This window comes from Podarcis vaucheri, assembly GCF_965113315.1.
Source record: "Podarcis vaucheri genome assembly, chromosome: 16".
Lineage (NCBI taxonomy): Eukaryota > Metazoa > Chordata > Lepidosauria > Squamata > Lacertidae > Podarcis > Podarcis vaucheri.
This window is the reverse complement of record NC_138754.1, coordinates 40,983,433-40,998,178: the sequence shown is the minus strand read 5'-3', so window position 1 is coordinate 40,998,178 and position 14,746 is coordinate 40,983,433. Positions and strand designations below refer to the sequence as shown.

Genomic DNA, 14,746 nt, shown 5'->3' with positions numbered 1-14,746 from the left:
TTGCGACTTGACTTCGAGGAGCAACAAATAGAACGTGGTGTGGTAGCCTTTTTTTGAGGTTTTTGGTGATTTTTGAAGCTTTTCCAAAACTTTTCCGACACTGTGCTTTGCAAGACGAAAAATTCGCTAGACGAAAAAACTTGCGGAACGAATTAATTTCGTCTTGCGAGGCACCACTGTATTCCATACTGAAACATACACAGATATCTACCCACTCCACACTTCTTCTCTGCATTGTTTTCTTCCTGGGGGGCTCTGGTGCTCTGGAGCCCTGGGGACACAGTTATGCTCCAAGTGGGCTCAAGAGCGCAGCCTGGTGGCTCCACAGAGCTCCTCCAGCAGAAGAGCAGCAGCAGCCTGCCTTGGGCCACCAGTCTGGCTGTGCTGTCCTGGCAGAGGTAGAGGCTGGGGAGCTGGAGGGCCGCCAAAAATAGCCTTGAGGGCCACATACAACCCAATGGGCCATGTGTCTGACCACCCTGAGCTACACAATACATACAGACATATTCACTTCTAGTCATTTCACCTCAAAAATGGAAGAAATAAAACCAGAAAATGAAGGTCATAGAGCTGGAAAAGGTATAACTATGGCTCTTCAAATTTGGAATGCCCACTGGACCACTTGATAGTATCATTTAGGTATCAGCTTTTAAGAACAGATAATATTAACTCGAGAGCAGTTTTTTTATTTTTACTGTCTATTTGGACAATTACTGCTTTGTTAGTTTATATGTGTGTTTTTATTTTTCTGTTTTTATTGTATTTTTACTTTATCTTACTACTTTGCTAGCTGTCCTAAGTTGCAAGACATAATTTGTGCAAATGAAATAGATCTGTCAATGGCCATAAACCATGAAAAGTAAACTGAACCTCTACATTTAGAAAGGAGCTTCAGGCACTTACCATGAAAGTTCCTTGTGGTTTGGGTTGAACAAGACATCCATTAGGATGCCAGTCAGTCAATCCAGTCAGAAGGGCAGGTATAAATGTTACTCCTACTCCTAGTTAACTCCCGCTATTGCCTAATATGGCAGGGAAACTGTATGATAGGTTTTTAACCAGGTGCTGGTCCTGTGAGCGCCTCCTCTAGTTCCATCTGTTATGAAGCTGTAGACAGAAAAGTGCTGAGAAGATGTCCCCCTTTACATGCCAGGACCATAGAGAAGCAAAAGAGGGAAAACCCTCCCCTTTTGAGGAAGCCTGGCACAAGCTAGAGTTCTATATAAGAGTGACTTAGGGCAATAAATCAGGGTGTCTCTGCATTTGCTGGAGATGCAACAGGTCCAGGAGTTTCAAAGCACTCCTAGAAGCTCTGAAACACTATCTGTGAAATAAACATCTGGGTTTACCAACTGTCAGCTCAGAAAGTCTGCAGCAATACTGAGTGTGTTCTTGATGTATTTGAGATAAAAGAAGGAAGTAGAAAATGCTGAGAAGCTGCTTGGAAGTGTTGCTGTCCTGGTTGAAAGTGGGAAAAGAGCTGAAGGAGGAACTCAAGGGATTAGCATCTGGTTAAAAAACAACCACATAGTTTCCCTGCCTTTCTATGTTAACCCATCCTCAGACAGAGAAACAATAAACCTCAGAATATCAGATGCTAGGAACAGATCACAGGAGAAGGGGTGTTACCATCTTGCCTGCTTGTGGGCTTCCCAGCAGACCTAACTGGCCACTCGGAAAACAGAATGCTGAAATAGATTACCTGGGGGACTTTTTTCAGAAGCTCTTCATCTGCTGAGGATATTAACATGAGCCAATTGGCTGCAAGTGTCTCCAGTGTATCAACCACATCCCGATCATTGGCAAGGTCATTCACATCACCATCTAAGCTTATGGTTGGCATTTCTAATTTAATTTCCCCTGTTGAAAGAAAACATTATTAGCTACAGTAAAAATGTCCCAATCATTAATGAAATAGACAAGAATATTCCCTAGCTTGTCGGTTTCATCAGAAAGCAGAGAAGACATGGCATTATAGATTATACTGACAAGTCTCTTCTTGAACCTTCTAAATTTCTCCAGAGAGCAAAGAATGGAGAAAAGGTGAAGGTAATAAATTTGGGTGAAGCTAGGGTTGCCATATTTCAAACACTGAAAATCCGGACAGAAAAGTTGTTGAGCTTACGACTGCAGTATTCCAGATGTGTCTGGGAAATTAGGTGATGCTAACAAGCATTTCCTCCAACACACCCTTTATACAGAGAAGAGATTAAAATATATAAAAAGGAGAGTGAAGGAAAGGGAGAATGCACCTCTGCCCATTTTTACACAAACAGTGCTGGTAGATTAGAATGCAACCAAAAATCCATTTTCCTGAATGTCCAACAGCTGGTTTTGTAACTGGATACAAACTCATTTTTGCATTTCACACATTTACACCACCCAATCAGTCGTGCTTTAAGACGCCCACATAAGATCAGACTGAGACTTACCTTCTATCTGCTGTATGGTTCTCTGAATGTGGCTTAGGAATTTCTGCATATTCATCAAGAACTCATTCCTTAGGCTATGCAAGCTGTCTAATGCTTCTGGTGATGTTTTTTTCTTCACAACAGGCTGAGCATCTTCACCTTCTGCCTTTTCAGGTTCTAGGTGAGGAATGGACTCATCCATATCATATTGGTTATGACACATTGCAGGCAGAAAGACCTGAAAATACAAGCATGTTTTGTTTAACTGTCTTCTATTTGCTTTCATTTAAAATATAATGGCTAAATTAATTTGTAACTTTGAAACAGTTAAAAGCAAAAAGTTAGAAAGCTATTGCCTCAGGCAATCCTAGTTGCCACTGGATCCAGTTATAGCTGCTGCTATGTGTGAAAGTAATGACAATCCATCTTCTCTGGAGGAAGAGGGGACAGCTAGCCAAACATTGTTGATATAGGTCTAATACGTATCAGAAGATAGTCCCACTGTGTTCAATGGAGCTTATTTCCAGGAGAGTTTGTGCAACAGAAGCAACTCTAGGGTGTCTTCTTAGGCTGCATGCAGTCAGTGGAAGGTCCCCCCCCCAATGAACTCTGCTCTTCCTAACTTCACTCCCGTAAAAACACATTCAGACTATGGATCCTGATTGCCCTTTCTTATTCTCTTCAGGGGAGTGGCCCACCTTTTTCTCCCTCTTCTTCAAGTGCCTGACAGGTTTATTTTTTTAAAAAATCACTTTAGGGTTTTACCCTGTTTGTCCCTCCACAGAGGCGTAGCAAGGTCAGGTGGTACCTGGTGTGGAATTTTTTATGCCACCCCCCCACACACACATTGATGGCTCGGGGTATGCTTGGGAATTGCGGGCCGGTGACATGCCGAATGTCACCCCCCTCAGCGATGACACCCAGTGCAGACCGCCCCCCGCCCCCCCTTCCTACGCCTCTGTCTTTCCCTCTCTGTATAAAACCATTTCTTGTTGTTGATTAAAAAGTGGAGCTTGGAACTTGAAACAGCATTTTTCTTTGCTTAAGAGAAGTTTCCTGGAATAAAATAGCTGTCAGGAGGGGGAGGAGTCCATAATGGGCTCTTCCTGCTTCTTCTTGCTATTTTGTCTGAGGCTCAATGTGTTTCTCTCCATCATTTGTGATGGGTTGAACCAAAAACTTTTTTTCTGCAACAAAGTATGGTGAGGTCACCACTGGTCAAACACACAACACAAACCAGTTAGCATAGAAAGCTACATGCCATCATCTGGGGGGCTTTTCTACTTTAAATGCTATGTAAACTCTGGTCTATTATTTTTTTTAATGAAGGTTAAATTATTATAAACCTTTACCTTGGAGTCACTCACTCTCAAACCCACTCCTGACTGCTTGGGCTAATATCCAACTTACAAGTTTTGAATTACATCTAAAAATGGTAGTTCACTAAAATGAGTTGCTGATAAGGTAGTCACCAGAAATATATTCAAATTTTTGTTGTGGTAGCAGCTGTATGAGGTTTGAAGGGAGTGTCTATAGCACAGGAGCCAACTCCTAGGGGCCAAGGTCCCTTCGCCCCCCCAATAAAATATTTCAGGGGGCTGGGCCCCAAAGGTGATGGGCATTGCCATTCAAATGGCCACATCTTCTAATCAATTATGTGGGGCAGGGCTTATCTGCCCCATCCTTTTTAAGCATCCCTGGTCTATAGCAAGCATTTCCCCCATTGCTGTCACACCACACTAACAATGTGCTATGACTGATGAATGCAGAATGATAATTGTTTATTCAGCTATTCCTTCTCTTGAAACCACTACCTTTACCTCACAGCTCGAGTGATTTCTATTATCACATGCATTTTCTATGATTCTGTATAAATAGTCATTAAATTCTGTAGAAAACCTGTGGACTCAAAATCACTGAGTTTGCAGCACCTCGGTCTCAGGGGTGGGGGAGCTATTTTTGAAAAAGAAATTTAAAAACAAACAAAAACATTCACCAGTGCAAAAAGCTGCTTCAGCATCATGAGGGTATGGCCATTCAGTATGCCGTACTCCAGTACTTCCGGGAGGACGTCCTTCGCTTCAGTCAAGTCATTAGGTTCACTAACGGTTTCTAAGCAGCAAAAGAAGGCAAGGATTTGTTTAAAGAAATATTCTAACCCAACACTCCCGATAAGTTCAGGAAGATCATGTGCCTTCTGGGACACTACTACATCCAAAAACAGCAGGTGAGCTTCCCTTTCTGCACACAGAAAACCAGCTGGCCTAGCCTAGATGTTTTATGCCTGGTATGCCAACTCCCCAAGGGCAGGCATATTATTTGTTTGTTTGTTTTATTTATAAAAAATAATTTAAGCTGCATGTCTAGTGTTATGAACTCAGGATTGTTTCCAACAACTTAATACTGTACAACTATTTATAGGAACGCACTCAAAGATCATCTACATGCCTAGGAAAGTTTGTAGCTCTTCCACTGGTGGTAATGAGAGCTTTTTACTCAAAGTCTAACTACAGTACAAGATTGTGGTGGGGGAAAGAAGGTTAAATAAAAATTGAGGCACCTCACACCTGTAATTAATAAAGAAACAACAACTACTACTACATAATACATTGTTAGGCCTTCACTAGCACACTGGTTCCTATTTTAAAAACAAACAAACAACCCATGTATTTATTCTTTTCCATAGATCTCCATTTTACAAACAGTGACAACTTTAGCAAACTTCGGAGCAGAATGCCTGGTTTATCAGTACCTATTCGCAGTACTCTAGTTCCCACACAGGCGTAGTCACCTGTAATGAATCCACTGGCATACATTCTTGCTTGTGTTCATTCTTTCATTGACAAACTTTTAAGAAGCAGCTGTTCCAATATTATCTCATTAATTTTTAATGTTTTAATTTTTTACTGCAGGGAATTATAAATCTGCAGCCGGTGCTGCTTGGAATGCAGCTAAACTTTCTGATCCAGTCTTTAGATTACATACCACCATAGGCACACACTCAGGAAAAGGATGGTCTGCTCATGGTTCACAAACTACCCTTTGGAAATCATATATCAATAGGCTAACTAGGTAGGATTCTGACTTTACACATTGGAATCAGGGTTCCCTGACCTATAAAATAACATATAACACAGATCTGGTGTTATCTATTGTGGCAGTTGATCAGAATCTAATGCAAGTGTAAGGAACCCTTGGCCCTCCAGATGTTGCTGAGCTATAACTCCCAGCTATGCTGGCTGGAAAGCTAATAGAAATTGTAGTGCAGAAACATCTGGTGGGCCAAATGTTCCCCACTCCTGATCTAACGCTGGATTGCTGGATGATTAGCTGTAGCCACACAAGAATTTCTCATCCTCAAACCTTAAATAACAGCAGCAACAAAAAGCCTTTAAAAAAACCCAAAGTAATTAATTAGAATCCCTGATTTCTAGGAGCTGGGATGTAGATATGTATTTGTATATGAAAGTTTCTCCTAGCTGAGGCTCATGAGGACCAGTTGTTAGCCTTGGCTCCCATCTTTATCCCTTCTTACCCGGCTTCTCCCTCCTTCATTCAACCTCAAAACCAGAAACTTGTTGGAGCAGAGACCTGTATTTCTTGCTTATGTGATACACCTCCACCAGTTATACTGTGTTAATAAAAATAAATCATTTTGTTGTTTTTATTCTTGTAATAATTATTATATTTGATAAGGGCTGGCAGGACTGAAAAAATGGATGTTTCGTACAGGAGATGAAATGACAGAGGAATAATCATTTATCAAGTGTGGCTGGTAAGAACTGAAAAGGGACTGAACAATGGGCAGACCCAGCGGCGGAGCATATGCCCACGCTGCCCAGGGCGGGCATGTTCCCAAGGGGGGAGTGGCACGGAGGGTGCCCTCCCAGGCGCGGGACAGCCGCTCACGTGCCCAGAGCGGCACGCGTGCCCTGCCGCTGCGGGTGGAGCGAGCCGCCCATATTCAGTGCACTGCCCGCCCATGACTCCCAAGCCTCCTCCAAGCTGTCAAAACGAAGGGGGAAGGGGGGAATGTCGTCGGCAAAGTGGCACAGCTCCCCCCTTATCCCAATGGCTATGGGTAGGCTTGGGAATGTCAACCCCCCTCATTGAGGGCACCTGGGGCGGTCCGCCCCCACTGCCCCTCTTCCTACACCCCTGGGCAGACCAGACCACATACACAATATAAAACTTATTGACACCTTTAAGCAAAATCACACCCACTTTTCTTCTGAAATATTGTTGAAATATTCTTTGAAATCTTGAGCTCCTCAGGTTGAAAACAGCAGGTTTCAAAGGTGGATCAAGATCTCATAGGATCCATCTGGAAAGAATCTAATCTATTATTAACCATAACTTCCTTTCTTAGCCTTCCTTCCATGTAAAATACCTGCAGTGTCCCTGAGAAAATACACCATGTCAGTCTCCACAAAGTCTTCTGGGATGTTGTTCATAGCCATGTGATAATACAGGTTATAAACCTCCCGCTTTATGGTTTTCTGAAATAGAAAGGGACAAATTGACAGGAGGTAAGACTGTTTACAGAGATCATGCTGGTGCCTTGACAGGCATGTAAGCAGGACTGGGGAAACATGCCTGTCCATCCATTATCAACAATTGCAATCTAGAATTACCCATCAGATTTTCCAAAGATATGGCAGGAGGGAAACAGAAATGGAGCAAGAGACAGGGGAAAGAAATAAAAGTACAAGCTGAGAAAAGGAAGAACGAAGTAGGGAGGCAGTTAAAAAATTTTGTTAGAAATTTATTATAAGTTCAGCAATTTCACATCTGAGTTCTTTAAAAAAAATTGGATGGATGCCATTCAGACCTGGGGTCTTCTTTGCTTAGATATGTCAATATGGCCTACGATACAAAAAAAAAAAAACCCTCATTTTGCCTATGTGCCTGCATGACTGGTTGGTTCCTACACAGGCCAGAGAACTGCAAAGCTGTTTCCAGAGTGCACACAATTGTGTGCATTTATTCAGAAATTCAAGAAGTAGGTCATGACTGAAAATAAAAAGTGAGAAGCCATTCTTTAAGAAAAATAACTTTAGTAAAAAGACAAAAGAGATGGGAATGGGGACAGAAATGGAATAGAGGTATATTCATGCTTGCAGTCTACCATATACAAGTGGACGGAAAGCTCACAAAATAGAAGGTCTGCAAAATGTCAAAGCACAAAAGAGAAGGATAATTCTATACTGACCAGTGTAACATTCATAAGCTTTTTAACATAATATTTTGTGTTTTAGCTAAGATTGGGAGATCTTTAACTGAACTTTGGAGGAGGGAACAGAGAACTTCTGAGTCATCTTGCATATCATGCTTCTGGCTGTTTTATTCATGTTCAAAATGTGATTTTGAAAAACTCTTGCCAGATAATGAAACTTTGGGAAATTATATTTAAAATTATATAGAACATGTTAACTATGTATGAAAATGGAAAATGAGCCTGAAAGTTGAGATTCTTATGAAATTATCTGGAAATGAAATGACGGGCTTCTCAATGGAATTCATAATGAATGTGTTGCATCCAGTGATAGTACTGCTCAAGGTATATCCATTCAAAATGGACATGACTAACTTAGATGAATTAATTTCAGGGGGTCTACTGTAATTTAGTTGGATACAACCCATCTGTGCAAGGTTTCCTAATACACTGAGCAGACCTATTTGCTTTGACTTTTCCATGGAAAGCCCATGTTTTTGGTGCACTGAAAAGCCAGCACTGAAGACAAACACACTTACTTTATACATCCTAACTGTTCCACCGCCCATACCCAGTTCATGCTCTATATCAGTCAAGGACCCAAGGGAAGCTGCAGAAGTGTGGTCCACCAGAGGTTTCTCGCCAGCTTCGGGCAGAGAACTTTTGCTTTTTCGATCTCTCTCTAAAAAAAGGAATATTTGGAATAAGAAGTCAGTGGCAAACATGAGTGCAACATATCAATCATGCAACCTGAGCTGTGGGAGAGGCCAAGTACAGCGAAATAGAGCCTCCTTGTGCAGCAGCATTATACCTCTGACGAGATACTGGGAAGTCAGGAGTGTGAGGGCCAGCTCCCATTGGCCCCAGCTGGCATGGCCAATATTTATTTACTAATTCATTCATTTATTTAGGAGGATTTTCATCCCACCTACCAACCAAAGTTCTTGAGGCAGCTTATATTTAAAACACAATGCAAATAATAATGGCACAATGATTACTCACTCTCTTCTGGGCAACCTTCCAAGGGCCACATCCCAGCAGGGCCAGAAGCAAAAGTGGGCAGGACAACAAATGCATTCCGCCTCCCTTTTGTACACTAGGTTAGTTTCTAAATATACTCACACACCTCTCTCTATTCTCCATCCAGACAAGCAAGAGTTCTTATCACAGTTCCACTCAGGGAAAAATATTAAAGATGTGAAGCAGAGCCCGTGAGTGGGGGTGGCCTGGGAAGAGTTTCAAGGACCATATGGAGGGATCTGGAGGGCCACATTTGGCCCTCAGGCCTGCCTGGGGCTCTCCACTCCCTGAATATTGAAATCTCCCCCCTACTTCTCCAAGGCTGTAAGTACCACTCTGCAACTGAATCTCCCAATAATTAATGGTTGAAGCAACCAGATGTTGGTCCTTATAAGCCAGGGCTTCTACACTTGACAGCAATTGCTATCTCTCAACAGGGTCTACGCATTAAAAGCTTTTCTCCTAGCCTTCAGATTTCTAATAGTCTGGGATGATGGGAGCTGTAGTCCAGCAAGTTAAGCCCCTAAAAATATTTGTTGTTTAGTCATTTAGTCGTGACCAACTCCTCATGACCCCCTGGACCAGAGCACGCCAGGCACTCCTGTCTTCCACTGCCTCCCGCAGTTTGGTCAAACTCATGTTCATAGCTTCGAGAACACTGTCCAACCATCTTGTCCCCTGTCGTCCCCTTCTCCTTGCGCCCTCCATCTTTCCCAACATCAGGGTCTTTTCCAGGGAGTCTTCTCTTCTCATGAGGTGGCCAAAGTATTGGAGGCTCAGCTTCAGGATCTGTCCTTCCAGTGAGCACTCAGGGCTGATTTCCTTAAGAATGGATAGGTTCGATCTTCTTGCAGCCCATAACCAGAGACTGTTATCCTATATTCACTTACCTGGATACATACCGTGTTCCAGAGTGCTACATACCTTCTGATCCCACAATTCATTTTTAAAAACAAAGAAACTGTGATCCTAAAACACGTCTAATTTAACTCTAACTCTTTCTGTAGTTGAGTCTCCAGCTGTTAGTGAGGCTTTTCCTGAATTGTTTCCTTTACGTACTTGATTCTACCATTGAACTGCTGGACGCTACAGCCATCTTCTCTGAACGATTATCTTCCTCGTCTTCTTCATAGGGAACATCTGTTTCAGAAAGAAACAAAGAAAAGCATCACACAGAAGTTACAAAGAACCGAAGCTGGATTCGTGAGCCCAGTCCAGAGCTTTGCATGGACTCTGAATGCACACAGGAAACTCCTCTGTCCACTGGCAGCCAAGTAAGAAGAGACTCCATAAAGGAATCCTCTCCTTTGAAGTTAGCAGGTTCAGAAAGAAAAACTATTCAGAGTGCACAATTTGACCCAGGGCCTAAACTTGAAGATTGTTTGTGAAGTCAAACTGAAGTCAAACTGAGCCCTGGAATATATAAAATAATGGTTACATTGTATTATATTGTTACAACTGAACAGCTTTTCTTCAGTTGCGATTTCTGACATCCCGAAACAAAGATGCTGGGGCTGACTACCTGGGAGGAACTAAAGAAACTTTGGACCTGAAAGTTATGATGAGGGAAGGACTGAAGACTGTGGTGTTTATTTATTAAATCCATACTCAGTCCTTCCTCACAAAGGCGCCCAGGGCAGCAAACAAGCGATAAAACAATAAAAACATTTTTAGAACAATTCCAGTACAGATACAGACTGGGGGAAATCACAGTAAAGTGGTGGGAAAGCACTCTGAGACATGCAGGTGGGTTTTTTATATATATATATCATAACTCTTTTACATAGTCAAGGCAGAAGATACTGATGTCGGAGGAAGGATGCAAGGATGTTGCTGCTCAGCAACTGGATCAGAGCACTCTGTATATGCTCAGAGACACTCTATCTAACAGGCAGGTGTTTGTGGCAAATGAAAGGCGATGGCACACAAGGCTATGGTCATTCTGTGTGCGGAGAGTTAAGGCACTCAGCAAATGCTCAAAGGCTCTCTTAGAGCTCACTTTCTGTAGGAAAAGTGCAGGTGCCGTCCCGAGACCCCCTATCTAAAACCCTAGATAACTGCTGCCACTGCCAGTTAGTGCAGGCAACACTAGGCTGCATTGCTGAATTATCTGACTTGATAGGAGGCAGCTTCTCCTATGTTCCTATGAGGGAGGAGCGGCGAGAGGATTCCAGGGACAGCCCATGTGGCACCCCTCCAGATAGATATATAACTTCATTGATGTTTAATTGGTTTTTTAATTGTTGGATTCTCTCTCCCCCCCCCCCCCGTTTGCAGCGCAGCCGTTCCCTTTCACCCATCAGTCGCCTTGAGTCCCTTCAGGGGGCAAAGAAGGAGGAGGGCAGTTGCGGACTACAAATCCCATCAGCTCCAGGGCTGTTGCAGCCTATAATATCTGGAGGGCGGCGAGCGCGGGGGCTTTCCCCGAGAGGTCCCTGCCGGAAGCGGGGAAGGGGGCGAGGCCCTCTGCACGCGCCCCGAGGCCCCCTGCCCACCGATCTCGACGTCGACCTCGTCGAGGCGGATCTCCTGGCGGAAGAAGAGGGCGGCGGGCTCGCCCTCCTCGGCGCTGGCGCCCAGGTTGAGGAAGCGCAGGAGGACCTCGGCCTCGTCGCCGTCGTTGCGGTTGAGCAGCTCCTCGAAGGGCGCCCCGTCCCTCACGCCCAGCGCGCTCTGCAGCCGGTCGCCCACCCACTGCACCCGCACGTCGTCCATGCCTCCTCGCCTCCGCCCCGCAGCCGGCTCGCCTCGGCCGGGTTTCGGCTAGCGGGCCAACCGACGCTCCTCCGTCGCCACGGCAACGGCGCCAGGCCGCAGGGCACGCGCGCGCCACCCAGGGCCGGAGGAAACACGGCGCGCGCGCGGGGGGGGGGGTTCCATGTCCATAGAAAAACGTGCGGAATTCAAGAAAGTACATTTATGAGAAATAATTTAATACGGACTCCGTGTGTGTGTGTGTGTGTGTGTGTGTGTGTGAAAGGCGGGTCTACACGGATCCTCATGGATCCTCCACTTTTTAAAAAAGCGCAAACATAAATTCTGTAAGGGTAGAAATCAAATCTTCCAAGCAGTGGCGTAGCGTGGGTTGTCAGCACCCGGGGCAAGGCAAGTAATTTGCGCCCCCAACCCGTGGATTTGCGCCCCCTAACCCCCAGATGTTGCGCCCGGTGCGGCCGGGCCCCCCTGCACCCCCCACGCTACGCCACTGCTTCCAAGCTAGCCTTAGCCTTAGCAAACTCCGACAACATCAAGCCTTTATCATTAACCATCATTTCAATGTACTATTTGGAATAGGTAAATTTGGGAGGGACAAAATGGTTTCAGGACTTTTTCTGCGTGCTTCAGACACGTGGTTTGTGTGTGTGCTTGGTACATTTATGAACATTTATTTTATATATATTGTCAGGGGTTCAGGAGCAGAGGCGAGGGAAAGGGAGGAAACAGAGAGCGAGGGGGAGGAGGCAGAAGAAAAGATGAGTGATGACGACGACCCGAGATCTCCGAGTCTTTCCAGTGAATCAGAAGATTCACAAAAAGGAGCACCAGTGGCCAGGGCAAGGGGGGAGACTAGGGGGACACCCCAGGAAGATAGAGCCAGAGGGGACTCAGAGGGGAGCAGTTGGAAATCGGGACCAGCGTCACCGCCAGAGAGCAGGGATGAGGAAGGGCGCCAGGGATCAAGCGCTGGCAGCTCACAACAGGAGGGAGGGCACGAGTCAGGAGTGGCCACACCTCCATCGGGGAGCGAAGAGACGGTTAGACGGAAAGTGGAAGGTTGGGCGCGCGCGCCAAGTTCAAATGCACAGGAAGGTGGCGCAGTAAGCAGCCCGGAAAGGGAGCCAGGTCCTAAAGCCCGGCGCAAGGAGACAGAAGGGTCCGGGGGGTCAGCGTCAGAAGAATCCCGGAAGGAAGAGACCCCGGGGGGCAGAGGGACCCAGAGGAGAACTGTCAGGCGGAAAAGGTGGAGCAGGGCTAGGATATTAAGTTGGTGCACAAGGGGCGGAGACTCAGACGGAGCTTCGCCGATCTAAGCATAAGACGTAGAGTTGCGCGCAGCAGCTTGAGAATGGAGACTGTAACTCAATAAAGACTTTTATTTAATGATCGCTGGCTGGCGTGATCCTCTGTGAGCTAGGATCTGGAAGCAACCCTGACAGTAAGCTCCGTCTCATCAAATTGTGGGCATCCACGGCCTCGCGGAGAGGAGAGAAAGCGGGTGCCTACTAGAGAGCTCACGAACGGCAGACAATATGACGGCCGAACAGCAAATAGCGGAACTGAGAGAAGCAGTGTCACGACTGAATGCCGAGGCGCTGGCATCCAGGAAGAGAGAGGAGGACGCAGCTGCCGCCTACAGGGATCTCCAGGTCAGGTTGGACGTGCTTACGAAGCAAGGGCAACAGACACCCAAACCAGAGGGGATTGGGTTGGGGAGACGCACAGGCGGTCTGGTCTCTCACTTCGATGGGAATTTGCAACAGTACCCCAACTTTAGAGCAGACGTAATGTGTGCACTGCAACTACTGCACAAAGACTTTAGAGATGAACAAGAGAAAGTGGGGTTCATCATGTCCCATTTGCATGGAGACGCAAAAGCATGGCTGCGCAATTTGTGGAGAGATAAGGATCCTGCGCTCCAAAATGCGGACGCCTTTATTAAAGCGATGGATGGGTGTTTTTTATCAAGCATTGACGTGGATCTTGCCCGGAAGGAGGTGCATGGACTAAGGCAAGGGAGAGCCAGCGTAAGGCAGTACCATGCCCGCTTTTTCACTTTGGTCAGTGCCCTGGAATGGGACAGAGATTCGGCTCCTGTCAGAGACCTTTTTTGGGAGGGCTTGCACAGCTCGGTTAAAGATGAGATTGCGAGGGGGGAGAGACCCCGGACCACGCAGGAGATCGTTCAGAGGGCGCTGGCGGTGGGGGTGCGGCTGGAAGAACGTCCGTGGAGCAGGGAAGAAGGGCACAGCGGGCGCGAACCAGCCAGGGGCTCCTCCTTCCTTCCCAGAGAAGCAGCGCGTGCGCAATCCACGCCTCCAACAGGGGGAGGGGTGGAACCGATGGAGGTTGGGAGTGCAAGGGCTCAGTCAGCAGCCAGAGCCCTAGCACCGGCAGCAGTGAAAGCGAAGCCTCCTAGAGGGAACAGGAAGTGTTATATCTGCGAGGATCCAGGGCATATGGCGAAAGAGTGTCCCCGGAGGCTCCACAAGCACACTGCAGCTTCGGCAATGGTGACTGCAGCAACGCATCAAGGAGAACCGCAGCAGGGAAACGACGATGTCTGGCTGGAGGAAGAGGCACTGGGGCCCAGCCAGACGTGTCAGTGAAGCAGTCCCCAGGGAATTTACCGCCCATGGACCCCCTCCCGCCCAAGCCAGTAGTGAGGCTCACCGCATCGCTCCAGCTACCCAATGGAATCACCATGGACGTGCCAATCACCGTCGACTCGGGAAGCAATGCAGACTTCATAGGGCAGGACTTTGTCGACCGGCACGCTATACAGTTGCTGCCTGCCACGCTGCCCCTGCAGGTTGTCACGGTGGATGGCAGGGAGCTGCTAGGGGGGCAAGTGGTGAAGCAGACGCCACCTATGGTGCTGCGGCTTGGAAATCACAAGGAAATCATCAGCTTCAACGTCACTCAACTGTCGGACACGGCTATTGTATTGGGCATGAGTTGGCTGGACAAGCACAGCCCGACGCTGGCTTGGTACCAGAGGCAGCTGACCTTCGGCTCTTCCTTTTGTGCTGAACACTGCATCATGCCCCGGCAGGAAGGGGAGCAAGAGGAGTCACAGCTGCTGCTAGGCACGCTGCAAGCGATTCCCCACAAGTACGCAGAATTTTTGGAGGTTTTCTGCGAGAAGGAGGCAGACAGGCTACCCCCCCACAGACCATATGACTGCAAGATTGACCTGCTGCCGGGGGCGGCGCTGCCCAAAGGGAAGCTGTATTCCATGTCTGAGGACGAACTGCAGGAACTCAAAGAGTTCATAGATCATAATTTGGAGCGCGGTTTCATCCGAGAGTCCAGGGCAGCGGGGGGCAGTCCGGTATTCTTTGTTAAGAAGCGAGACACGCCCCAAAAAAGACTCGTGGTG

The 14,746-nt window shown here is 46.6% G+C and overlaps 1 protein-coding gene across 2 annotated transcripts in view; it reads right to left on the bottom strand.

Moving 5' to 3' along the window:
* The window catches only part of DNAH10 (dynein axonemal heavy chain 10), a gene marked incomplete at its 5' end in the record, with an annotated part of 126,838 nt that extends 115,477 nt beyond the window's left edge, over nt 1-11,361 (bottom strand). The window contains 7 exons of one of the 2 annotated variants that reach the window (XM_082203725.1): nt 1,703-1,860; nt 2,433-2,649; nt 4,408-4,523; nt 6,802-6,910; nt 8,166-8,308; nt 9,706-9,786; nt 11,142-11,361. In XM_082203725.1, coding sequence (XP_082059851.1) covers nt 1,703-1,860; nt 2,433-2,649; nt 4,408-4,523; nt 6,802-6,910; nt 8,166-8,308; nt 9,706-9,786; nt 11,142-11,361 — 1,044 coding nt within the window. Of the gene's footprint in view, nt 1-1,702; nt 1,861-2,432; nt 2,650-4,407; nt 4,524-6,801; nt 6,911-8,165; nt 8,309-8,752; nt 8,865-9,705; nt 9,787-11,141 lie in introns of those variants that run through there. The other variant, XM_082203726.1, reaches the window with a different exon arrangement.
* Between the last annotated feature and the right edge of the window lie 3,385 nt (nt 11,362-14,746).